The 26,727-nt window shown below is 44.7% G+C and overlaps 1 protein-coding gene across 2 annotated transcripts in view; it reads left to right on the forward strand.

Annotated features, from left to right (window-relative positions):
• XRN1 (5'-3' exoribonuclease 1) overlaps positions 1-26,727 on the forward strand; it is a 131,273-nt gene that overhangs the window by 100,744 nt on the left and 3,802 nt on the right. For both annotated transcript variants that reach the window (XM_068280785.1, XM_068280786.1), the window contains 10 exons: positions 2,070-2,156; positions 2,239-2,350; positions 3,349-3,410; positions 4,726-4,821; positions 5,258-5,386; positions 11,659-11,782; positions 13,975-14,150; positions 17,178-17,291; positions 20,970-21,093; positions 21,221-21,348. In XM_068280785.1, the coding sequence (XP_068136886.1) occupies positions 2,070-2,156; positions 2,239-2,350; positions 3,349-3,410; positions 4,726-4,821; positions 5,258-5,386; positions 11,659-11,782; positions 13,975-14,150; positions 17,178-17,291; positions 20,970-21,093; positions 21,221-21,348 (1,152 nt within the window). The remainder of the gene's footprint in view (positions 1-2,069; positions 2,157-2,238; positions 2,351-3,348; positions 3,411-4,725; positions 4,822-5,257; positions 5,387-11,658; positions 11,783-13,974; positions 14,151-17,177; positions 17,292-20,969; positions 21,094-21,220; positions 21,349-26,727) is intronic.

A 26,727-nucleotide genomic window follows, 5' to 3' on the forward strand; every position in this document is an offset into this window, starting at 1 on the left:
TAAGTTATGAGGTGTGATGAAAAGTCCATTCATGTAATTTTTTTTTTCACAACTAAATATTTCACTGTCAGTTGTTAGTGATATTATATCAAAGTGGAAGTAATTTGGAAGTACAGCACAGCATTTTATTCATGAAATGGTAGGCCACGTACAATCACATACTGAAGTGCACATTGCAAAGAAGTCAATAGCTACAGACCTCACAAGCTTCGTTTGACCTTCAGCTTATTTCAAGAACTGTGCGTAGAGAGCTTCATGGAATGTGTTTCCACTGCTGAGGTACTGCATCCAAGCCATGCAAGGCAAAACATTGTATGCTATTTTGTGAAGCACACCACCACTTGATTATAGAGCTGTTGGGGCGTGTTCTCTGGAGTGACAAATCCTGCAATCCAATGGATGAGTCTGGGTTTGGTAGATTCCAGAGGAACTATACTTGCCTGACTGCCTTGCACCAGGTGTAACAGGTGAGGATTATGGTGTAACATTGTTTTCAAAGGGTTGGGCGTGCCCTCTTAGTTCCAGTGAAAGGAACAATGCATGCTTCCAGATTCCAAAACTTTTTGTACAATTTCATGCTCCCAATTTTGTGTAAATAGTTTAAGGATGGCCCCTTCCTCTTTCAACATGACTGCACACCTGTGCACAAAACAAGGGCCATAAAGGCATTGATGAGTTTGGGGTGGAGAAACTTAACTGGACTGCAGAGTCTGCGATCTCGCATTGAGAGTGCGTGGCCCGGTGCTGCGCATGCCCAGTAGCCACAAATTTTGGCAACTTTGCATTTGCAGGGGTCACCGCTGCTGGCCTGAGGGGGCTAGGAGGACGTCTAGGCACAGGATGAGACCAGGGGGCTGGAAGAAGCCTCAGATAAGTTTAAAAATCTTTATTTTTGGCTTAAAGAGAACCTGAACTGAAAATAAAAAGTCAAAAAAACCATACACAGGTCATAGGCCTCGTTCACACTTGCAGTTCGAGTCCGCAAGTGTCCGGGGGCCGCAAAGAGGACCGTACGGGTCTCTGCGGTGGCCACAAGTTGCCACCAATTGCGGATCCGGAATGTATCAGTTCCGGCTATAATAAAGTAGCCGAGACTAGATACATTGCAGTGCCAGAAAGGCACCGCAAGCATGGGGGATACCGGCGTGTAGTCCGGGCCCCCCAAGTGGCATAGGACCGGTGCTGGAAGCATCCGGTCCTATTGCCAGTGTGATGAGAAACATCCGTTTCTCATTGTACAGCATGGGCCGCATGTTCGGGTCAGGATCCGGCCCGGGTCCGCAGCCGCACGGGGACGGACGGCAAAAATAGAGCATGTTGCAAAAAAGCCGGATCGTCCCGGAGCTGCTTTCCCGGATCGGATCCGGACGGTCGCACGAGTGTGAATGGATACATTGATTAACAATGTATCCATTCACCATCCGCTCTTTATGGAGCATTCCGGGTCCGGGGAAGCCGGACCTGGAACGCTAATGTGAACTGGGCCATACTTGCCTCCCATGTAGTCTACTCTTCAATCTCTTTCTCCTGCGTCCCATTTGTCCACTGTGATCAATAGATTTCTCCGTCCTCCATTTTAAAAATGGCCATTACCCCATAACCGCTTCCTGGTCAGCACACAGTTAAACTGAGCCATAGGGAAACATGGACATTACTTTGCACATTCAGTTGTAACTGTCAGCTGCTGATATATAACTGACAGAAACTGGTATATTTCAGTTCTGACAAAATATTGTCACAACTGGAAGGGCTCACTTTAAAAAGAAAAATGATGAGCTTCTGAGAGGAACCGGCGGTGAGGTAAGTATGTAATATTCATTTGAAGCTATGTCATGTGTTTATTTTAAATAATTTTACTCGCTTCAGGTTCCCTTTAAGTAATCATTTAATGCCTATGGATTAAGAACAGGATACCATTAAGTTAATGTGTGCGTAAGGCAGGTGAACCCAATACTATTGACAAAATGGTCTACTTTCCACTCTCCCCTAGCCAGAATATACACCCACCCACCCCCCCCAATTAAAATTATATAACCCACTGCATGATTGAGTTAACTCTTGTTTTTCAGCATAAACAGGAGGAGGAGTTTAACAACGTTTGGCAGTCATTGCAAGTCTCCGGAAAGACACAAGTGCCACAAAACGTGAATGACAAGGTGGGGTTATGGAAGAGTGAGTATTGATTTGAAGCCTAGTAACGCATCACTTCCTGAATGGTTTGTACATTTTTTTTTATAGAGTCTACCTCAGGAAAAGAAGTCTGGTCAATATGCATATCCGCATCAGAAGCCAGACTTTGCTGAGAATACCTCAAAGTGCCATCAAAAGAAGCAAGATCCCCCAAGAAAAGGTATGTGGAGTATTTATTCGAATAAGTTTGTCATGAATAGTTACTTCACTGTTAGTTAGCTAATCCCCACGATTCATTCCTAAATACTGGTAGATCTTTCTCCATTAAATACTGGCCTTTCTGCATTAAGGTATAGGCTGAAAGTACCTACAGACTTTCAAAGCTGGTGGGATGTGCATGATCTGACAATTCACGGGACATCTGAACTGCTAGAGCTTAATTGAGTGTCTTGCCTTTTGTTGAAAGGGAAAGCCATGGTCAGGTCAGACTATACCTCTTCCTGCTTGTTGGGGAGAAATGTTTTTCCAGAAAATAATCGTAATGCAGCAATGTTTCACTAGAAAATAATCGTAATGTGGGCAGCGATTCACCAGAATATGATCGTAATGCAGCAATGTTTCACTAGAAAATGTAATGTGGGCAGCGTTTCACCAGAAAATAATGTACAACTGTATAAAAGAAAGCATTTACTCACCTGCAGAAGACTCCTCTCCAGGCGCGCAGCTCACTCAATAATCTTCCTGCAGCCAGCGGCTGTAAAAGTCCTGTGCTGACACAGCAGGGCTACGGGAAGATGGCGCCTGAAGCCCTGTACTGGAGACACAAATAGTCTGAGGTGAGCTGCGGGGAGTGAACTAGCGGCGTCCATTAGGGGACGCAAGCCAGTTCACCACCTGGGGGGTCCCACAATCTTGGCGGGAGTGGGCACGGCCCCCCCCTGCGGCAGTGCCCCAGGCGACCACCTTGTCGGCCTGGTGGACCAGGTGCACCTGGCAGGCACATACCCAGCCTTCACTAGTGCTATATTTACATCAGCCAGAGCCTTTTCCTTCTAGCCCCTGGTGATACAAACTGAACAGCCTCTGTCTTTTTTTATGTATTGTTTAGTTTGGAATGGAGTCCATTAACATGAACTGTCCTGTAGGTGGGGCATCTGCTCTCATAGTGCTGTGTCTTATTAAAGTATTTGACCATAATTTTCCTATTTGTTTTTTTAGCTAAACAAGATTTTGAATGTTCAAAACAGGAGAACAGACAGCCAGATATATTAACAGTACAGGTATGTAGTTAGATGTATTTACTGTCTTATAGGCAACCCAGATAAGGCTGTTGGATGTGTCACTTAATCAGGGCCTGGCAAAATGCTAGTCATGGGGCATTCAGCTCCTGAAAACATGGATATTCCCACTGAAAGTGTTACAAAGTTATACATACCTGGGGCTTCCTCCGGCCTGATCGCTCCCTCGTCCTCTTCAGTCACTTTCTCCTTCGTTAAAACTGGCCCCGCAAAATCCTCCAGTCAGCCCAGCACAGTCCGGCCAGGCACGCTTTCCCGTCTCACTCCAGTCGCCAGGAGTGTCCTGCACCTGCGCAGTAGTACTGACCAGGACGCTCCGGGTGACGTGAATGCGGCGGGAGTGCACAAGTGGCCAGGCTGCACATGTGCTGTTGGCCCCAGTCAGAAGAGGACGACATGGGAGCAATCAGGCTGGAGGAAGCCCCAGATATGTATATTTTGTATTTAAAAGCCCATCTCTGGTTCCCTTTAAACAAGATGAAGCATATTTAGTGTATAGTGGATGTAGGTTAGCATATGTCAGTAAATGTATTTGAGATGGCTTATTCACATTGAAGCTTAAGTTGACCATCATAAATTTGGTCCTAATTGTTTTGGCACGTGTACACATGTTCAACATTTTGGTTGTTGCCCGTTTTCTCTACAAAAAGTCTGCAATGCTGCTGATCTTTTACATTTGCTTATTATAAGTAATTCCTGCAAATGTGCTTTCACCTGGTTTTTTTTTTTTTTTTTTTTTTTTTTTTTTGTTTATGTTTTAACTGTAGCATACACTTGGTAATTTGGGTGCATGGAGAAAGCCGATAGACAGCCCTACAAGCACTATGTAATGTAGGGGAATATAACACATGTATTTCCCAACTGATAACCTTATTTTATGATTTGGCCATGTAATTCTGGGTCTGGCTATTGCCAGTTCCCGAATTAGTGATTTTATGGAATTTCCCTCTGCACCGTTATAGCCTTAACATTACGGTTATGGCGGCATCCAAATCAGATGCTGTGCTGTGCTGGCGCAGAAACCTTTTGACTTGGCGGACATGACAGAAGAGTTGGGAAAATGGAGAGTAGCATGCACTGCTTCAGCAGAATAGGGCAATTACCACTTTCTGCTGGGGCCTGTGCCCACTAACATGTAGGTGGGTAAAACTGAATTTTGTACTGTCAGGCTCATCCCTAGTTATAAACAGGAGCTCAGTAAATGCTGATCAGGTTTCAGGACAGGTGTCAGATTGCTACATGTTGGTTTGCATGTTTAATTGTGCCCAAGGATTCCATAAATATGATTGTCTTGCAGAACGTTTCAGAGCCTGTGACACAAATCAAGCTTTTAAAAAGAAATGAGCCTCCAGATGAAAAACATTCAGACAGTGCGAACACCTTAGAGGGGAAGGTAAGACTTTTCTTGCCGCCATAACATCTTACGCAGTTGGCTACATTCTATTTCAGTGAAAGCAGGTTCAGTTTTGAATCGGGGTGATACCATTTATTGCCTAACATAAAGGGTACCTGAGATGGCGAAATTAAAGGATTTTATACTCACCGGGCCTTCCTCCAGCCCCATGTGCACCGATGCGTCCCTCGCCTTCCTCCCAAGTTCCCCTGTTTGGCCGCAATTAGTCCCGGGAATCTGGCCCAGTCGCCTCTTCTGCACATGCGAGGGGTCGCTCATGGGACTGGAGGAAGCCCCTGGTGAGTATAAAATCTTTTTGATTTCGCCATCTCAGGTTTACTTTAAAAGAAAAAGCGTAAGCTTTCAGCGAATAAACCTGTTCCTGTATGATCACATTGTATTTCTCTTAAGTTGAGTTTTGTCTTTTTGTTTCTAGCAAAACAATGAGTTTGAAAAGTTTATTGCATCTCTGAAGTTGTCATCGCCAGACCAAATGCCACCCTCTCCCAGCACAGAGGCTCCAGTTACTACAGAGGAGCACTTATCACCGCAGTCGTTTGCAATGGTTAGTACATATCAAACTTTCTCATTTATTGAATGTTATTGAAGAACTGTCGTGAAAATCTTAATTTAAAACGCATACAAATAAGAAGTACATTTCTTCCAGAGTAAAATGAGTCATACATTACTTCTCTCCTATGTTGCTGTCACTTACAGTAAGTAGTAGAAATCTGACATTACCGACAGGTTTTGGGCTAGTCCATCTCTCCATAGGGGATTCTCAGCATGGCCTTTATTCTTTATAAAGGCACTCCCTGAAAAAATTTATAGAAAGATGCTGGCCAGCCTCCGTGCTCACCATACACTTTTTTTTGGCACTTGGACGGAGCAAATGCCATTCACTAAGTGTATTTTGAAAATAAAGCAGGCCCTGTGAACCCGACCATGAGGAGATAGGCTAGTCCAAAACCTGTTGATTCTGTCGGATGTCTACTACCTACTGTAAGTGACAGCAACATAGGAGAAATGACTCTGGAAGAAACATACTTCTTAATTGTGCTTAAAAGCGCTGTGTAATATGTTGGCGCTTTATAAATACAATAAATAAATAAAATAAATATATGTTTACATATATTTTACATTTTAAGATTCTCACGACAGAGGTCATTTAAAGGGACTCCGAGCAGTGCAGAAACTATGGAAAGATGCATATCAATTTAAAGCTCTCTTTCTCCTCTTTCCAATGATATATAAACCACCTACCTACGCCTTTTAGTTTTCGCTATTTTTGCGATTGAATTTGCCGCAGCCGCGATTTCAATCGCGAAAATAGAGAGAGAAAAAAAACTAAAAAGGCGTAGGGCGACGATTTAGGTGTCGTCAGAAAGAGGAGAAAGAGAGCTTTAAAATGATATCCATCTTTCCATAGTTACTTGTATTACACAGGACGACACTTTCCCCAGTGTCAGCAGCTCCATTCAGCAGAATGGAGCTGCTGACTTTAGGAAAAAGTCGCCTTGTGTAATACAAGTAACTATGGAAAGATGGATATCATTTTAAAGAGAATCTGTATTGTTAAAATCGCACAAAAGTAAACATACCAGTGCGTTAGGGGACATCTCCCATTACCCTCTGTCACAATTTCGCCGCTCCTCGCCACATTAAAAGTGGTTAAAAACAGTTTTAAAAAGTTTGTTTATAAACAAACAAAATGGCCACCAAAACAGGAAGTAGGTTGATGTACAGCATGTCCACACATAGAAAATACATTCATACATAAGCAGGCTGTATACACCCTTCCTTTTGTATCTCAAGAGATCATTATACACAGGCAGTGTGCATAGAGGGGCCAGGAGGGGGGAGATGCATCACAGAACCACAACACTGAAGAACTTGGCAGCCTTCCAGACACAGGCTGACAAGTCTGACAAGAGAGAGATAAGTTGATTTATTACAGAGATGGTGATAGTAGAACGTGCTGCAGTAAGCCAGAACACATTAGAATAGCTTTTGGAACTTGTAGGATGATAAAAAACAGGATGTAATTTTTGTTACGGAGTCTCTTTAAAGCTCTCTTTCTCCTCTTTCTGACGACCCCTAAATCGTCGCCCTACGCCTTTTTAGTTTTCTCTATTTTCGCGATTGAAATCGCAGCCGCGGCAATTTCAATTGCGAAAGTAGCGAAAACTAAAAGGCGTAGGGCGGCAGTTTATATATGATTGGAAAGAGGAGAAAGAGAGCTTTAAAATGATATGCATCTTTCCATAGTTTCTGCACTGCTCGGAGTCCCTTTAAGGCCGGGAAAGCCATAGTTTTTAAAAGTATCTTCCACTAGAAAGTTGAAAATGACTTTGTAGTGGTAATTGCGATGTATTCTGTGAGTGTGCCAGAGAGGTTGGGAGATGCTCATTTTCTTATGCTGTGAAGGATATTCTGCTTTTATGGATACCATTTTTGTAATTCTGCTGTTATACCTTTTGAAGTTACTTGACCATGACTTATTTATTATTTATTTATTTATTACAGCTGTTCTGCATTAGAATTGAGTTTTCTTGCCATTCCACTTGAGTACAATAAATGTATTTAAAGCATGCCTATAACTTTAAAGGGAATCGGAAGTGAAAATAAAGTTATGATATAATGAATTGTATGTGTAGTACAGCTAAGAAATAGAACATTAGTAGCACAGATATGAGTCTATTATTGTTTCCAGTACAGGAAGAGTTACAAAACTTCACTTAAGTTTGCAAAAGAGCCTCTCTGAGCTCTGCGACTAAGGCCTCTTTTCCACAGACAGTCGAACTGTGTGCTCAGCGAGCAGTTGCCAGACAGCAGTGAGCAGTTACCAGGCAGCAGTGAGCAGTTACCAGGCAGCAGCAAGCAGTTGTGAGAGTTTGAGTGGTGTTTCACTGCCTATCAACAGTCCATGAAAAAGAGGCCTAATTTGGTCAGAGAGCAATGCTATTTTCTGAAGCACTTCTACATCAAAGAAACAATGTAAGACAACTTCAGATAAGCTTTTACTGCAGAGAAGTGCAAGGGGTCATTAGCTCTGCTCTGTTTCATAGTTTAAAATGCAGTGTGGTTTGTAAACTGCAAATATTAGAGAATGATGCAATGTTATTAAAAATAGCTATATACCATAAAATAAAATTGACTTTTCTTTGCTACTAATGTTCTATTAATCATCCATACTACACATATAATTCATTATATCATTTTTTTTCCGCTTCAGTGTCACTTTAACCACTTAAAGAGAATCTGTACTCTAATATTCTTACACTAAAAAGCATACCATTCTATTCCTTACTTTCTCCTGTGCCCCTCTGTGCTGTTTCTGCCACTCTCTGCTGCAATCCTGGCTTGTAATTAGTTTTAGGCAATGTTTACAAACAAACTAACCAGCTTCTAATAGGCTCAGCTAAGCATAGTGTGTGAGTATGCAGGGGGCCTGCAGAGGGTGTGTATCGCTTCTACCAATCACAAGCAGCCCTGCACATTCCACACAATCAAAGCCTTAGCCCGACAAACAGGACAGAGGAAAGATACATTGATTTATTACAGAGACAGTGTAATTAGGAAGAGCTGCAGTAAGCCCCAGCACATTAGAACAGGCATAGGAACTCATAGGATAGAAGAACTAAGGCTGAAAAAATTGTTACAGAGTCTCTTTAAGGACCAGGGGATTTCTGTGTCCTCTGTGCTGCGTGGGCTCTCCAGCCCGCAGCACAGATCGTGATTATGGCAAGGTGATCAGACTCTCCTCCCCCCCCCCCTCCTCCACTAGGGGATGTCCTGTTGGGGGGGGGGGACTGATCGCCGCCGCTCTGTGTGGCCAAGCGGGGGCTCCTTAAAGCCCCCCTCCGCAGCGATATTCCTTCTCCTTCCCTCCCTCTTGTTCTGGATATGGGCGGCACAGGACGGCGATCCGTCCTGTACCGCCTCCAATAGGCTTTAGCTTATCAGACGACGGCGATGATCCCCGGCCAATCAGAGGCCGGGGATCGCCGATCTCCTTTACGGCGCTGCTGCGCAACAGCGCCGTATTGATGTAAACAGCGGGGATTTCTTCCCCGCGTGTTTACAATTAGCCTGCGAGCCGCGATCTGCGGCTCGCAGACTGTTCGCGGAGACACCCTCCGTGAACTGACATGGAACGGCCATGGAAACACCACTTTGACCTGCCGACGCCTATCGGCGTTTGGCGGTCGTTAAGTGGTTAAAGCTTATGAAACGAAAAATGAGACCGAGAGCCCGATATGGTGTAGTATGTTAGAATAATTGCACATAAAAGTAATCAATAATCAATATACTCACAAAACTGGGTCACCACACAGGCAACCACTGAAACGGCAGGTGGGGAGAATTATAACCTGACCCCACTCAGGTATAAAATGTCGCTCTCTGTAGACAGGAAAAAAGGACGGGGATGCACCCCTCCACCAAGGGTGGACTATTCAATGTGATCGTCAGACAACAGAGGCGCCAGAAAGTGTAAAAGAATTCCGTTTGGAAAGCGTTTTAAAAACGGAGGGATGTGGGTGGATTCACCTCCCTTAAGCAAAGACCAACCAATGAGCTGTATACAAACAACAGTATTGTTTATTGAGAATTCTCCAGGTTATGCAACGCGTTTCACGGGCAAAGCTCCCGCTTCATCAGGCAATCAAAACGGAGAAAAAACATCAGTAGGTCATATCCAGGTTAGAGCGCCTCTAGGTTAAGTGGTTAAAGGGCAACTGTAGTGAGAGGTATAAGGAAGCTGCCATATTTATTTCCTTTTAAACAATACCAGTTGCCTGGCAGTCCTGTAGATCTATTTGGCTGCAGTAGTGTCTGAATCACACCATAAACAAGTATGCAGGTAATCTTTCCAGATCTGACAATAATGTCGGAAACACCTGACCTGCTGCATGCTTGTTCGGGGTCTATGGCTAAAAGTATTAGAGGCAGAGGATAAGCAGGATTACCCAGCAACTGGTATTGCTTAAAAAGCAATAAATATGGCAGCTTCCATATACCTCTTACTTTAGTTGTCCTTTAAATGTCATGATCATTCTTTAGAAAGAGTTGCATCTGTCTTGCTATAAATTAAAGTGGACCTCCAGTGTAAAAATAAAACCCACCCATCAGCACAGGCTGCAAAAGTTATAACAGAGTAGCAGAAAACATGTTTCTAAAAAGTGATCAAAATGATCGCTCATGCCATAAAATCCTGATTTTGTTGGTTAACCACTTCCTGAAAAAAACTGCCATGGCAGTTTTCTGCCTTTGCAAATAGACTTCTAAGGGCCCGTTTCCACTGCACAGATGTGATCACATCGCACCACAACTAACCGCGGGTGACTTCCGGTTGTCTTCCGGGTGTCCAGATGCGGCCGTCTGTTACTGCCTAGGGGAATCGGGTGCATACTGCGGATATCTGCAGCATGCCTTCAGATTCTTTTTCCAGGTCACATCGCAAAATTTGCATTTGCAATGAAAACTACTCCATTGACATGAGTTGCCTTCAGGTTGGATGCGATGCAACACAAATTCGTGGCTAGCGGAAACGGGCCCTTTGGATTGTGTCATCTGTGGGTAGGAGGAGCCTCATAGTGTTGCCTGAGGGGTTATTTGCTCCTACCTGTGCCACAGAGCCAGCCTATCTTCGAGAAGAGAGGTGAGGAGAGAAGTAGTGTAATGCCAGCTACACTATATTGCATTCCAAACTTTTCCCTGCTGCTTAATACAAAGATCAGCCATTGCTGCATTGGGTAAAAAAAAAAAAAGGGGGTGGGGGGGGGGGGTCATAGTAATTGTCATTCTGACTCTTTTTCACTTTGGAATTTAGAGCACAGGTCCACTTAACATTAAAGTGCTGCTAAGCTCCCTCTTCTGCGCTACAACCACACTACAGTCTGTGTCTTCAGCCATATTTACTTGTAGTTGTACAGTGAGTAGAATTGAGCAATAGTGGATAATGATGAAGTAGAGTCTGCATATGTAATGGGTAATTATACATGTATGATGCTGCCCTTGTATGCGCACTGTATATTATTGCAGATGAGGATGCTCAGTGAGATGCAAACGATTCTGAGTTGATGCAAACCATATTCTAATTTTATGCACGTATGTGCAGTTTGGAAATGGACCAAATGCAGTAGCATAAAATCTGCATCTACCCGGAATTATTAATAGTTCATTAACCATCCCCAGTTATAAAATGTTTGTCACTACATTTTAATGAAAAAACAAAGTTTTTTTATAGCTCTTATACTTTCAATATCTGGTGATATTTATCATGTATAACTCCATTGAAATGTTAGGCCCGATTCACACTGGCGGTAAAAAATGGTTTGTTCGCAGATTGGAACGGATCATAACCGATGCGAATGGATCCAATGTTTACCTATGGATCCATTCGCATACGTCCGTTCAAACAGATCCATTATGCAGAACGGACTGCAAGTTTCCTCCTGCAGCAATTTTTCCGGACTGATGAGCCCAGCCGAACGGAAACGGATCCTGAAGCTCTGCATGGGCGGGAGTAAGAAAACGGAATGTTTCTTCACACTGGTGAGAAAACGGAGTGTTCTAGACAGAAAAATCCACTTTGGGGATGGAGGTCTGGGGGGGATGTGGGGAAATGGGGAAATGGAAACGGTGGAATGGCAATGGAGTGAAAGCTGATCCGATTGACTGGTAATCAGATCAGTTTTTACGGATCCATTTGCCACCAATTGCCAGTGTGAACCGGGCCTTACTCGCAATTCTACATTAGATGTAGCACAGCAATTACAACATTGTGTGCAGTTATTTGGTAAATACTTTTTTATTTTTATTTTGCATTATCAGAAAGGGACTCAAATGCTAAAGGAGATCTTGAAGATTGATAGCAGCGATAGTTCCACTCAGCACAAAGATGCCAAAAAGGATGCTGGAACAGCACCTGTGCAACATAAGCAAACCAAACAGATGGGTATGTATTCACACATTATAAGTACTAAGCAATTTGGACCTATACTATATAAGGCTGGGTTCACATTTCCATTCACAGCGTTTTGTCACAGTGCCCGCACCTCCTTCATACTGGCACTGTTGTGCATTTGCCATTTCACCTGCTGCTGTCACAACCGGTTCTACCACCGCTCTGGTCCAATGCAGGAGCAGTGCACTGGAATACAGATCAGAGGCAGAAGCGTATGTGTGTCCTTATTGTTTCGCAACACCCCAATGAGAATCTTCCATCCAACAGTGAGGGTTCTCATGGGTCTACCACTCAGTGAACCAATGAGAATCCTCTCTGAGCAGAGAGGTTTCCCATTGGTCTGGTGCAATCTTATGGGGGGGGGCATCGTGCTTATAAAACAGTGGTCTATTGAACAACCCCTCGTGTGGCCTCAAAAAAATCACAGGGAATTACTTATGTGACTCTTTTATGCAGTAAATACACAGCAACAGGTTAGTTCTCCTGTACTTCAAAATGCTCCTATTTGTAATCAGTCCTGATCTGCAGTGTTCAGTGCCTGTACATTTCCTTATATCTCACAATGTTTCAGCTGAGGTAAATACAATTCTCAATATGTTTTAACACTGAACAAGGTAAAGTTCACTTCCTTAGTTGAAGATGTTGGCTGGTATCTAAAAAGCAAAGGCAGAGAAGGCAATGAGCACAATATGGTCACAGGTAGGCTGGAAGGAGACGGAATGGAATGAGAAGGGAAGAAAGAGGGGACAGGAAAGCCCACAAAATAGGGGGAGAAGAGGGATTGTAAGAATATAGGGCCTCACCCAAAAAAATACAATGAGAGCATAATAAAGTGTACTCAAAACCATTTTAATTTAGCATATCTGGTGTTAAAGATCCACTTATAATTTTGATTTAATAATGAGGTGATAAGAGGAAATAGTGTAATAGTGATAAGATTAGGTTAAGGTTTAGGTGCATGATAAGGTATATGAAAAACCCGCATCACTACCTGAGGAGCAATCTGGAGGCATATACAGCAAAGTCCCCATTATCTGACACTGACGGGTATTGGCTGATGCCGTATAAGTCTGCTTTCCAGTTGCTTAAAGTGGATCCGAGATTAACTTTTATTCATTGCATAATTATGTTCCTTACATATAGTTTATAGGGCACTCCTCAAGCCAAATACTTTTTCTGTTTGTTTTAATACTCTAATTTCCTATAAACTAAACAAGCCTCGCCCACAGGTTCTCCAAAACGCCAAGGCACTCAGACCCATGTAGCAAGGCCTTATGAGAGCTCAGTCTGGGCAGGAGGAGGAGGAGGTTACTATCCAGAGATTTCAGAGGTGGGGGGGGGGGGGGGGGAGTGAATAGTACACATGCTGAGGGGTGGAGATGCAGTTGCAGATTACCTGTATAAAGATGACAAACAGAACATGGCCGCTCTCATTGTATCACAGCAATAAATCATTATAAATGAAGCGGTATGCAGCCAGATTTGTTGTGTAAACTATCTAAACTTTAGATAAGATATATAGACAAGTTACTTGTTATAGTTAGTTTTTCATCTCGGATCTGCTTTAAAGGGAGGGTTCACGGAGTTATAAAAATACTAATCCACTTACCTGGGGCTTCCTCCAACCCATGACAGGCATGGTGCCCTCGACGCCGCTTCGGAGTTTCCCGGTCTTCTCCGGTGGCTCACCTGGCTTCCAGGTCGGGCTCTTGTGTGTTTCACGCAGTCACGCTGACGTCATCGGACGTTCTCCAGGCTGTACTGCGCAAGCGCAGTACTTCTGCGCCTGCGCAGTACAGTCCGTAGGACGTCCGATGACGTCAGTGCAACCGTGTGAGTGCAAGGAGAAGCCCGACCAGGAAGCTGGCCTGGCCAGGTCGGGCGAGCCACCGGAGAAGACCGGGAGCCTCCGGAGCGGCGTCGAGTGCACGTCTTGCCTGCCACAGGCTGGAGGAAGCCCCAGGTAAGTGGATTAGTATTTTTATTTTTTTTTAACCAACTCCGTACATATTTCCTTTAAGACTCAATGTTAAAAATAGGCTTAGCTGATGCTGATTTGCCATACTAAATCTGAACTTTCGAAGTTCTAATAATTCCTGCATGTCCCATAAATAATAAATCCTCCACATTCAGCTTGTGGGTGAGGCACTCTGCATTAACATTGACATTGTGTTATATTTCAGCTGCTAATATGAACAGACCACATGGGATGGGACCACATTTCCCAGGGCCTAACCCAGAGTTACTGCGATCACCTCTTCTTCCCCAACCCCGGGTCACCCCAGTTTCTGAACTATGCCGGATGTGCACCTTCTGTGGAATGCATCAACCAGATTTTTCATTCAGAAGAACACCACAGGTAAAAATTTGAAAGGGTAATTACAAATTTGAGAATACTGTAGTTGCATTGTTAGCATTTTCATGAAGCTGAACGCCAGGCAATAGATTAACTTTAATTTGGAAAAGAGGTAGATCCTTTAGAAAATGTACTAAGGTTGGGTACTAGGAGGCACCAAAATCAGAGCATTCCTGACATTAGCCAGCTGAAATGTTTATTAGTGAAGTGGGATTATACTTTCAAAACTAGAATTTCAGCAACTACTCTTTGTTATATAGAAGAACATTTTAAAGCATCCCCTGTGTGCAAAATCATCATTTTCACTTCTCCCCCTTTTCTGCTGAAATGACTCGACTGTTGCCAGGGTGATCTGTCCAGTGGAGGGAGGGGCCAGAGTAAAGACCCATGCAAAGATTTTCAGCCAGCAATGATTTCAGTTGCGATGTCAGGCGTTTGTGTCAGGCGTATAACCGTATGTATAAAATAAACTAAGGCCTCCTACAAAAAAAATAATGGGAGGAGTCTTGTTATATTAAAACGCCCAATCTTAAGTTCGTATAGCGAGTTTCTCAAGCTACTGGTACAAAGAGTGAAAAGTCAGGATAACTCTTTACTTTTAAAAATAATTTATTTATTAAATATACAAAAGTTGTCAGAATGATTACAAATCAAATAATATGACTCAAACAATAACCACCAAATATTAATAACTACAAGGTACTTCTCGGTATAAGCTGATTATACACTTCAGAGCAAAGTTGACCACCGATATTAACCAATAAAATCACTCAATCACAATAGGCTGTGCAACCACAAGATATCAGACATTTATCTTATTTGCAAGGCTTGATTGTAATGCACAATCTAACAAGGGAAAATATGGAAGCAGATCTAGCTGGTCTAAAACCTCAATATATAAAACAAGTTTAAAGTTTACTGATCTGTAAACACTTATCTTATAAAAAGAATCTGATTTTAAATCAAAGGAAAAAAAATATGAAATTATGCAATTATGACCTGATCTGTAAATGAAACTTTTATATGTCAACCAATCTTTTATCTCTTTCTACCAAGTTATAAGCTTGGAGGAAAAAGATACATTAACCACTTTGTCCTCCACTACAGTATATCTACGTCAGCTGTGGCACCCTCCAAGCCACAGCGACATAGATATACTGACCTGGCTGCAGCCCTGCTGTGCACGATCAGGTGCGCTTCAGAGCGCACCCTTTGGCATTGTCAGCTGCAATACTAATTGGTGGAAGGGAACATGTTCCCTTTTGGCCAATTAGTATACCCTCCTCCCATGAATGATCGCTGCAGTAGTGAACTGCAGCGATCCTTCATCTGTCCCCCTCGGCGCACAAACAGTTAAAAAAATGCACAAGCAAGCAGCCACACTCACCTACCTCGGTCCTGCGACTGTCCTGAAGTCTGATCCTCCGATCACCACTCTGAAGTCAGCCGCATATTGCCGGAAACCCAGGTCCCGGCTTGATGACGTCATCAAGCCGGGACCCGGGTTACCGGCAATATGCGGCTGACTGCAGAGCGGTGATGGGAGGATCAGGCTTCAGGACAGTCGCAGGACCGAGGTAGGTGAGTGTGGCTGCTTGCTTGTGCATTTTTTTTAACTGTTTGTGCGCCGAGGGGGCTGCCTAATGGGGGGGGGAGTGCATCTGGCTATAGATTATTGGGGGGAGGGGGGATATGTAAAGGGGGGGTGCATACACACGGGGGGACATCTGAGTAACCAAGGGGAAGGGGGGTTTACAAATTTTGCACATCTGGGCACCTGGGGGGGGGCCCATAACTTAATACTGGGGGCACATTTGGCTATAATGAGGAGCAGCACTAATCTTGGGGGTACATCTGGCTATAATGGGGTAATCCTGATCCCGGGGACACATCTGGCTATAAAGAGGGGCACTATTCTTGGGGGTGCATCTGTTAATCGATTCTGGGGGTGGCAAACACAGGGGACACATCTGGCTATGCTTGGGGGGGGGGGGGCTGATATTGGGGACACATCTGGCTATACTGGGGGGGGGGTGATACTGGGGACACATCTGGATATCTATACTGGGACGACTTTAACTGGTTGCACAGTTTTTAGGTCAATCGCACTTTTTATTTTTAAACAGAAATTGGTCAAAATTGAGAAACCATGCATTTTTTTATTTTTTTTCCCCATTTTTCCCATTAAAATGCATAGAGAGGAACATTTTATTTGGGACCAAATACCCCCCAATGAAAGCTTAGTTTGTCTTGAAAAAAACGATATATAGATCATTTAAGTAGCACGAGTACAGATGAAGTTATTGGTGATTAAACAGGGACACCGCTAAAGCGTCAAAACTGCTCTGGTCAATAAGGGGAAAACAAGGTCTGGATGCAAAGTGGTTAATAAAAAAAAATGTAGAGAAAAATTAATCACAACCGGGATTTCCTGCTGGGCTTCCCCGGTCGCCATGGCGACCGGGCGGGATGACGTCGCCGACGAATCCCGATCCACCCCTCAGCGCTGCCTGGCACTGATTGGCCAGGCTGCACAAGGGGTCTGGAAGGGGGGGGGGGGGCGCGGCGGGTAGCGGCAAGCGGCGGCGAACGGAAACTGCACGCAGCTAGCAAAGTGCTAGCTGCGTGCAGGAAAAAAAAAATTGAAAATCGGCCCAGCAGGGCCTGAGAAATCCTCCTACGCAGGTTACCCCGAGCTGAGCTTGGGATAACCGGCAAGGTGGTTAATTTATATTTATATACTGAATTTCTAACTGAACAGTCATAAACTGTAGCACAGGCTAAGCAGTTATGATGAAAATCTGCCTGAGCAAACATTGAACGATGAATTTAGTGCAGTTATCAATGTACGTACATGAATATTGTTTGAGGTCTTTTTTTAAAAAACAAAATAATCTAGACACCGAGTATTACTGAGGATGTCTGCAGATCTTTGTATGGTGTGCTTTTATCCCTACTTTAGTTTGTGTGAAATGCAATGTTTTTTCCCTGTAGTGTTTACGTGACTCTGTGACATGTTTTGTCTGTTAGTCTTTGATAGTGTGTCAAGTCAAGCTGTCAAATGGTCTGACTATCCTGGGAAGTCCTTGTCATACTGAAAATGATGCAAAGGAAATTGCAGCCATCTATGCACTGCAAAGACAGGTAAATATACTAATAAGGCTAGTATTTTTTCTAATCCATATTCTTTTTAATCCCCCCCTGTGACTGTGTTTTATTCTCTGTGCTGTGCAGACCTTTGGTTATATTGTTGAAGGAAGTTGCAAATTTATTAAAGTGTACCAGAAATAGAAGAAATGTATACCTGGGGCTTCTTCCAGCCCCATCTGGCCTGATCACTCCCACGCAGCAGTCCTCTGCTTTCTGGATCCATGGGAACGGGTCCCGTGGCTGGGAGCATTCTGGGCTGCGCAGGCACAGAACGCCCCCAGCTGCGGGAGTTCAACGGGGGCGCGCAGCCGGGCTGGGCATGCGCAGTAACCCCCGACTTGCAAAACTTACGGGACACGTTACCAAGGAGCCAGAAGGCGGAGGACGGTGACATTGGAGCGATCATGCCGGAGTGGGCTGGAGGAATCCCCAGGTATGTATAAATTTCTTCTATCCCCCTGTCTCAGGTTCCCTTTAAGGCCCCTATCCAGACTAAAAATATATTGGCTATATCGCCTCCACACCTTACAATAACACTATCAAATAATAAAAGATTATGGCTGGGACTGAGCCTGGGGTCTCTCTCTTCCCCTTTTTGCTGTTCTTTATCACTTCTTCTGTCCATAGTTCCCTCTCTTTCTTTCCTCCCTCTGCTCTTCCTTCTTTCTTCCCTACTCCTACGGCGCAATGCTCCGACTGTAGGGAATATGCATAAGGCAACACAGGTCCTTCAAGGTATCACTCTATGTTCATCTTAAATTATTACAATGATTGCTTACCTATGTACCTCAATGTATGACAATTATATTAACCTCTCCTGTGTTAATGCTGTGTACCGTGATACCTGGCTTTGGACTCCCGGTGGTGGGAGCAGAGCGCTATTCATGTAATGTATCTCTGTTTGTTCTTTTCAAAAATAAAAATTGATTTGTGAAAAAAAAATAATAAAAGATTAAAAGTCTACAAACATCTTACTGCCAACAAGAGGATGTGTGCATCACCAAGTGAAACCTGATCTATCTGGCTGCAAGCTTAACCTAATCGGCAAAAATTAAGAGGCACAGCTCGTGCAAATTTGCATTTGCTTTTGCTTGCCAGAATATGCAGGGTCTTAAAACTAACTACACCACAAAATTTTGCCCTGCGAGGGTTAGTCCGTGCAACATTTAGCACTTTAACAGGGGTGCAGCGGGTAGGCCCCCCCATGACCCTGTCTTAATTTTACGATTTGCGTAACATTCACATGACTACGACTGCTGTTATTTTTAGGATGCCAACCCATTGGAGTTAGTGGAGGTGGAGGCTCCAACTGCATGATGGGGCATAGTTCCAGTTGGCAGCTTCTTGAAATGGGTGGATGGTGTGGTCAGAGAAATACAGTGGTCATGTGATGGTACTGCAGATTGTAAAATTAAAGCATTTGCAGACTTTTTGATTTTTTTTTTCCCTTCAGGGCTATGAAGTGGGGAAGGGACTGGAGATCTTTAAAGCACAACTAACCTGAAAGTAAACTGATGATAAGCAAATGTACCTATCCTCCTACTCCTAAATAAGACCTTTTTATTTTTTTATCCCACAGTTTAAAAAAAATAAAAAATATATTTAATGTTTTTATTGCCTCAGCTGGATGACAGTCTTTTTCTGCTCCAGACCCTCAGTCATGAACAATTGATCTGGGCTGGGTGTGGGTAATAAAAGATCTTACTATAAATGTTTGTATTGACTTTTCCTTTTCTGTAAAGCTGGATGCTGTTGTGGGATGTGTGGACTCTCATTTGTTGGGTGGGAAGGGGATGAAAGCCTTCCATCAGACTGTAAAGCTGGTAGCTATTAGGATTACTACACTCTTCTGACTATAAAGCTGGTGGGTGCTGACTCTCCTGTCACTGTAAAGCTGGAGGCTATTGGTTGTATACACTGGCTTACATCTGTAAAGCCAGAGGGTGTTGGTTGGGAAGGTTTTGACTCCCCTCTGACTGTAAAGCTGGAGGGCGTTGTGTGGGAGGGTACTCATTCTATTCTTACTGTGAAGCTGGAGGGGGTTGTGTGGGAGGGTTTTGACTCTCTTCTGACTGTAAAGCTAGATGGTGTAGTGTGGGAGGGTCCTGACTCTGACTGTAAATCTGGAGGGTGTTGTGTTGGGAGGGTTTTGACTCTCCTCTGACTGTAAAGCTGGTGGGTGGGTTTTGACCCTCCACTGACTGTAAAGCTAGAGGGTGTTGGGTGGGAGGCTCCTGACTCTTCTCTGACTATAAAGCTGGTGGGCGGGGGTGCTGACTGTTCTCTGGCTGTGAGGGCCCTTTCACACTATGTGGTGCGATTTGTGTGTGGTATAAGAGCCTACTGCAGCACATCGCACCACACCATTACATATGCCTGAAAGTTTAATCGAATTTAAACCGAAATTGTGATTACCAAGATCACAATTTCAGAATCATCAAAGCGGCAATTATCACGATTACATCATTTCCACATGGGGGAAGTTTGAAGAAGTGGCTTCAAACTTCCCCAAAGTCCTGGCGCGTGCGGCCCACAGAGTTGGACATACCTTCTGCACGAGTCGAAACGCTGTCCGTCCTCTATCGCCGTCTGCTGGCTCTTGTGCTTGGCAAAACTACGGGTTCTTGTATGTCACATGACTTACAGGAAGTATTCCGTGCATTAGAACCTGCAGGAGGCGAAGTGGATAGACAGGCATTGCTAGACTCGTGCTGGAAGCTATGTCCAGAACTGATGCAGCTTGGGGGACAGAGGAGGCACAGAGAGACGCAGAGTGGGCACAGAGAGAGACACAGGAGACACAGAGAGAAACAGAGTGGGCACAGATACACAAAGGGGGCAAGAGAAAGACCCAGAGAAGGCATAAAGAGGCAAAGGGGGCACAAAGAGAGACGGGGGAACAAAGCTTGATTTGAAGGAAATCGCGAATCGAAATCGCAATTTCAGACAAATCACTCAATTTTTTCCTAAAATCGTACAGGCCTACTATTACATACATTTTGCTCCCTGTGGTAAACTGCGCCCACAGGAATATCGCTGTGACTCTGCTCTCCAAATGTCTAACCTAGGGATGTCAGAAACGTCTGGCCTCCTCAGCTACATGCACACCTCTTGATAGGGAGTGCATCAAATTATTTTGGCCATATGCGCACCACATTTCTGCCGCAAACAATTTTACAATTGTTTACACTGCTATTGACTTCCGTTGCATTTGTGTACTGCGCGCACCAGTCGCCAAAGTGCTGCAGCTTATGCCGGCCGGGCTACTTCCACAACATCGTGTTGCACTGTGGGTACTGTGGCATGTCTCATAGACCTGAATAGTCACTGCAGCAGGGGAAAGTACCATGATGCAATGTCAGGTGGTAAGTATGACCGGGTCTAAAGCTGAAGGGTGTTGGGTGGGGGACTTTCATTTGGCTACAAAGCTACAGACTATTTTGGTAAATGGTGGGAGTGGGCAGGCTGCAAAATTTTCCAAATTAAGCATTATGCATCTCTATAATTGTGCTTGTTTAAACATTATCTGCACACTACTAAAATTACATACATTTAGGAACACCTATCCAAAGGAGATATGGAAAGATGGAAAGAAATATTATATAATTAGATTGTTTTTGTCGCAGGTAACGTTTCTAGACTGTAATAGATTGATATTTTCTTTTCTCTTAGTTTCCAGGCTCAGCAGGAACAAACTTTCCTATGCCACCTCCAGCACATCTATTTCCAAGTTATCAGCCTCTTGCGACAGGCTTACCTCCAGGGCCTCTGCCATTGGTCTTTCCTTCACCAGCAGGTACGTTAAGATGACGCTTTCCTTCCTGGATGCTTTACCAAGCGATGTGGTCCAGCAACTGGCAAGGTAACTCTGTTCAGTCACGGTAAACAGTGTGTTCTAATTTTGATTACCCTTCTGTCTTTAGCGCCACAGGTCTTTGGATCCGTCCCCTGGCGACCTCCTCCTGTACAGCTTCTTAACAAGCCCTACTACCATGGAACTTATCCTGGGCACATGCCAAGTGGTAGTCACAACCAGTTTATACCACTACAGGTAAGAAAAGACGGTTCATAGTTCATAATCAGGGTTATGAAATCTCTAAATGCATGTATAATAAGTTTCACGCTAGTTGGGGCAAATTGTAACACTAGGTTATCTATTTTTATCCTCAGAGGTTAGCTACTTATTAGGTTTCTTCTAAGTTGGCTCCACCCAGCTCCATTAACGGGTTGTTGTTTTTTTTGTTTGTTTTTTTATGTATTAGGAAGTGTATGTACGTGGTCTCTTAAAGTACCCCTGACACAGTTCCCCAATCCCCTCCTACACAAGTAACACTATTATACTGATGGTGCTGAGACTAACTCACAGAACCATCCTCCCTTCTCCAGTTCCACCTGCGGACCCCGTTCTGCCAAGTCAAAATCTTCGACTGAGGCACAACCTCGATTATGAGCAGGGAGGAAGTGACAGTTCTTGATCCCCGCCGTGCCTCTATAACTCCGCCCCCTCCACCTGCCGCTTTACTTCCGTATTTGTTTCATTACACACAGCGCGCAGGGGAGCTGCGCTGTGTGCGGGCTTGTGCTAATTGAGGTCGGAAAGATATCCGACCTCAATTATCACAGCTCCCCTGTGCGCCGTGTGTAATTAAACACACGGAACTAAAGCGGCAGGTTGAGGGGGCAAAGTTATGGACGTTTAGCGGGGAGGAAGAACTATCACTTCCTCCCCACTCATAATTGTTGCCAAATGGGGGCCACAGGGGGCGTTGGTGGGGGGGGATGATGGTGCTCCATGCTGTGACAAAACTATTTTAAAACTATTTATGATGAGGTCAGAGGTACTTTAAAGAGAATCTGTACTCTAAATTTCTTAGAATAAAAAGCATACCATTCTATTCATTATGTTTTCCTGGGCCCCTCTGTGCTGTTTCTGCCACTCTCTGCTGCAATCCTGGCTTGTAATTGCCAGTTTTAGGCAGTGTTTACAAACAAAAAACACGGCTGATAACCAGCATGTGATAGGCTGAGAGATGCTCAGTCTGTGACTCATACAGAGCCTGCAGGGGGCGTGGAGAGGGTGTGTATAGCTTCTATCTATCACAAGCAGAGCAGCACATTCCTGCCTGAGCCCGACAAAGCTGACAAAGGAAAGATTAGATTATATAACAGAGATAATACAGCCACTGTGCAACTAGGAAAGGCTGCAGTAAGACAGACCACATTAGAACAGGTATAGGAACTTATAGGATAGAAGAAATAAGGCTGAACATTTTGTTACAGAGTCTCTTTAAGTATCTAAAACAATGTTTTTTGGGATTTTTCAAATAGACCTATTTATTTACAATCTGAATTTATATATTAGAATTTTCAACCTGTATCATTTCCTCTATTTTAGTAATAACATTTTTGATCTTCCATTGTTGCTTATCACTGATTGTTTAATATTTTATCATACGCAACCTACAACCTACAAATACAAGGTCACATTAAATGTGTGAATATACGGTGTGGTGATTTGTTACTATGCACTCGATCAAAATATAATGAAACCTAGAAGTATTGAGAAAGAAACTAGAGCTCCATAAAGCAAAGTGCATCATTCAGTACTAGGTTATTATTAGTGTAATAAACTATAGTGAATACTAACAAAAAGAACAATGCAGGATATCTACCTTAAATTACATATTGGCTCTGTCTCACCTATCAAACACCCATATATATTCCAAAGAATTATAGGGAGCCTGAGCATAAGAAAGTATTACAATTTATTCCAATTTATTAATGCCTATTAACCTCTTAACCTCCTTGCCGGTTTTCCCGACCTGAGCTCGGGGTAGAAAAAACAAGCTATTAGCGGTGATCCCGAGCTCAGGTCGGGGTAGGCATTGCAGAGCCTTACTTGTGGTTGTGGAGTCCCGCGCGCGATCTCACTGCACAGCGGGACTCCAGCCTCTCTCCCCGACAGTGTGGGGTCTTTCCCTGGCCGCCGGGATCCCCCATGTCCCCGCTATTCTTCCGGGGACCCGGCAGCCAGTTGGAGCAGCGCAGCCGTGGTGGTGGCAGCAGAGCGGTGGTGGCAGCGTGACGTCATCGGGGGCGGGGCTTATATTGAAAACGAACTTCTCTATATTAGAGAAATATAGAGAAGTTCGTTTATATGTATATTAGCGCCATCTTGTGGACAAAGAGAAAACTGCAGCACAGGAGCCCAGGTAGGTACATTTTTTTTATTTTGCTGCAGATCTCACTGCCAGAATGATTTTTTTCAGGTTTTAGGGTCTGAAAGAGTGAAAAAAAAATTGCACCGCTTTTAGACCCTAAAATCTGGAAAGAATCAGACCGCCAAGGAGGTTAAATAGTAACAATGATAACCCTTAAAAACAATTTAAAATCTCCTCAATGACAACAGCAAGCAACAGGATGCCGGAGCAAACCTGCAAGACTAATAGGTGCACCTATTTATTACTACCGGTATTTTGTATTAATTATTGTAGTTTTCAGGCCCCTTTAAATCCAGTGCAGTGTGTCATATATCGTCATCCTGGTTATCCTGGTTATATGTAGCGCATATCTTCAATCCACCCTTATTTTCCAGCCTCTGTTCTAATGTCCATGTAGTATCACACCCCCATTACGTGTAGCAATGTGCTTACACAACCCTGTAAGGCTAGGCATCCCACGGAGTAAGCACAAAGTGACATCCAGCAAGCAAACTTGTCAGCCAACTTACATCAATTGATTATCACCGTCGGCGTCAGTTATACAAAGTTCAGCAGGAGCTGGTACTCACATGCCCTGATTGTTGACAACTATCTGGCCGCATCATCTTTGCATCATCCTAGCCGAGCAACGGGCTGGAGGAGCGGTCTCGTATTCTCGCCGCTTGGCGTAACTCCGGAGCGAGGCGGCAAGGGAAGAGGGGCGGAGGCTTAGAGGGTGGATCGATGCAGCCAAAGGATTGCGGGATGACGTCACCACCCACGTGACGCGTTTCGCCAATAGGCTTCTTCAGACGTGTGTGCACGTAATGGGAGTCATACACCTGTTATAGCTGGTGCACGCCCCCATACGTATCAGGAACCATACGTATCATTGTTGCGTCTCAAATATTCACAACACCATCTAGTGTCCATTGTTGAAACTGCAGGGGAAATCTCTTTTATAGGAAAACCTTTAAAGGGAAGGTTCAGGGAGGGTGGGTAAAAAATAAAAATCAATTTCCACTTACCTGGGGCTTCCTCCAGCCCGTGGCAGGCAGGAGGTGCCCTCGCCGCCGCTCCGCAGGCTCCCGGTGGTCTCCGGTGGCCGATCCGACCTTGCCAGGCCGGCTGCCAGGTCGGGCTCTTCTGCGCTCCAAGGCCCGGACCTTTTGCGTCCCACGCCGGCGCGCTGACGTCATCGGACGTCCGCCGGGCTGTGCTGCACAGGCGCAGAACTACTGCGCCTGCGCAGTAGAGCCCGGAGGACGTCCGATGACGTCAGCGCGCTGGCATGGGACGCAGAAGTTCCGGGCCTTGGAGCGCAGAAGAGCCCGACCTGGCAGCCGGCCTGGCCAGGTCGGGTCGGCCACCGGAGACCACCGGGAGCCTGCGGAGCGGCGGCGAGGGCCCCTCCTGCCTGCCACGGGCTGGAGGAAGCCCCAGGTAAGTGGAAATTGATTTTTATTTTTTACCCACCCTCCCTGAAATTGATGTAATTGGGGTTCAGTGCCCTTCCAGACGACAAAAATGTCGTCCACATACCTCAACCAGAGGGCAACGTGTTCCCGGTACCCACGCACGCCCCTAACTACAGTCTCCTCCCAGAAACCCAGGTGTAGGCATGCGTAGGACGGGGAACACGCCGCCCCCATGGCTACACCCCTCTTTTGCCTGTACAATTCCCTGAACCTTCCCTTGTCAGAGTTTAGCCCATTTGGCTGCATAGAGTTACATCTATAAATCCAGAAAGACTCTTTTTTTCAAAAGCTGCTGATCAGTCTCCCCGTCTAGGGCTAATGTTCAGCTTATAAATTCCTTTAGCCTTTAACCACCCTGGCGGTCTATTAAGATCGCCAGGGCGGCTGCGGGAGGGTTTTTTTTTTTTTTTAAAAAACTATTTCATGCAGCCAACTGAAAGTTGGCTGCATGAAAGCCCACTAGAGGGCGCTCCGGAGGCGTTCTTCCGATCGCCTCCGGCGCCCAGAATAAACAAGGAAGACCGCAATGAGCGGCCTTCCTTGTTTTGCTTACATCGTCGCCATAGCGGCGAGCGGAGTGACGTCATGGACTTCAGCCGACGTCCTGACGTCAGCCGCCTCCGATCCAGCCCTTAGCGCTGGCCGGAACTTTTTGTTCCGGCTACGCTGGGCTCAGGCGGCTGGGGGGGGACCCTCTTTCGCCGCTGCTCGCGGCGGATCGCCGCAGAGCGGTGGCGATCAGGCAGCACACGCTGCTGGCAAAGTGCCGGCTGCGTGTGCTGCTCTTTATTTGATGAAAATCGGCCCAGCAGGGCCTGAGCGGCAGCCTCCGGCAGTGATGGACGAGCTGAGCTCGTCCATACCGCCCGGCTGGTTAAGAATCTTGGATTAGAGTCATGAAACGTCTTGAAATGCATAGCAACTGGGCTTTTTTCATATCCTGATATTATATTATTCACATGCTCTTGTATCCTATCCCTTAGAGGTCTAAAAGTCTTCCCAATAGATATCATGTTGCAACTACATTTTAATTGATAGATTACTTTTTCAGTGGCACAGTCTATGTAGTCATTAATCCTAAATACAGTAGAGCCATCATAATTGGTAAAAAGTATCACCTTTTTCCATATAGGGACACATTAAGCAATCACAGCATCGAAACATCCCTTTACGATTTCTTCTGGCTACCCCTGGGGTATTCTTATGTTTAAATTCACTGCTCACGTGCACGTCCGAAAGGTTCCTGCCCCTCCTTGCTGCAATATGTGGGTAATCACCCACCAAATCTTTTATAATGGGGTCCCCTACATAGCAAATGTCAGTGTTTGGCCAAAACCTCTCTTATTTCATTATAATGAGATCCATATGTGGTTACAACTCGGACCACCCCTGAATCTTTCAACTGATTGTCAAGTGACCTTTTGACCAGTAAATCTGATCGTCTTTTTGCCAAGGCCTTATAATAGGCCCTATTAATTATATGTTTTGGATAGCCCCTAGCTAGAAGCCTTGCTTTGAGGTCCTCTGCTTCCGTTTTGAAATCATCAATTTGACTGCAATTACGTCGCAGTCGCATGAACTGACCAATGGGTACAGCCCATTTTTGCGACGGTAAATGCGCACTTTTAGCTGACAGCAAGGTATTACCGGCAGTTTCCTTACGAAACGTGCTCGTAACCAGATCACCTCCCAGTTTTTTAATTTTCAAGTCAAGAAAGGAAATTTCCGTTTGGCTGTAAGTGTACGTTAAGA

The sequence above is a fragment of the Hyperolius riggenbachi genome, chromosome 4, assembly GCF_040937935.1.
Source record: "Hyperolius riggenbachi isolate aHypRig1 chromosome 4, aHypRig1.pri, whole genome shotgun sequence".
Lineage (NCBI taxonomy): Eukaryota > Metazoa > Chordata > Amphibia > Anura > Hyperoliidae > Hyperolius > Hyperolius riggenbachi.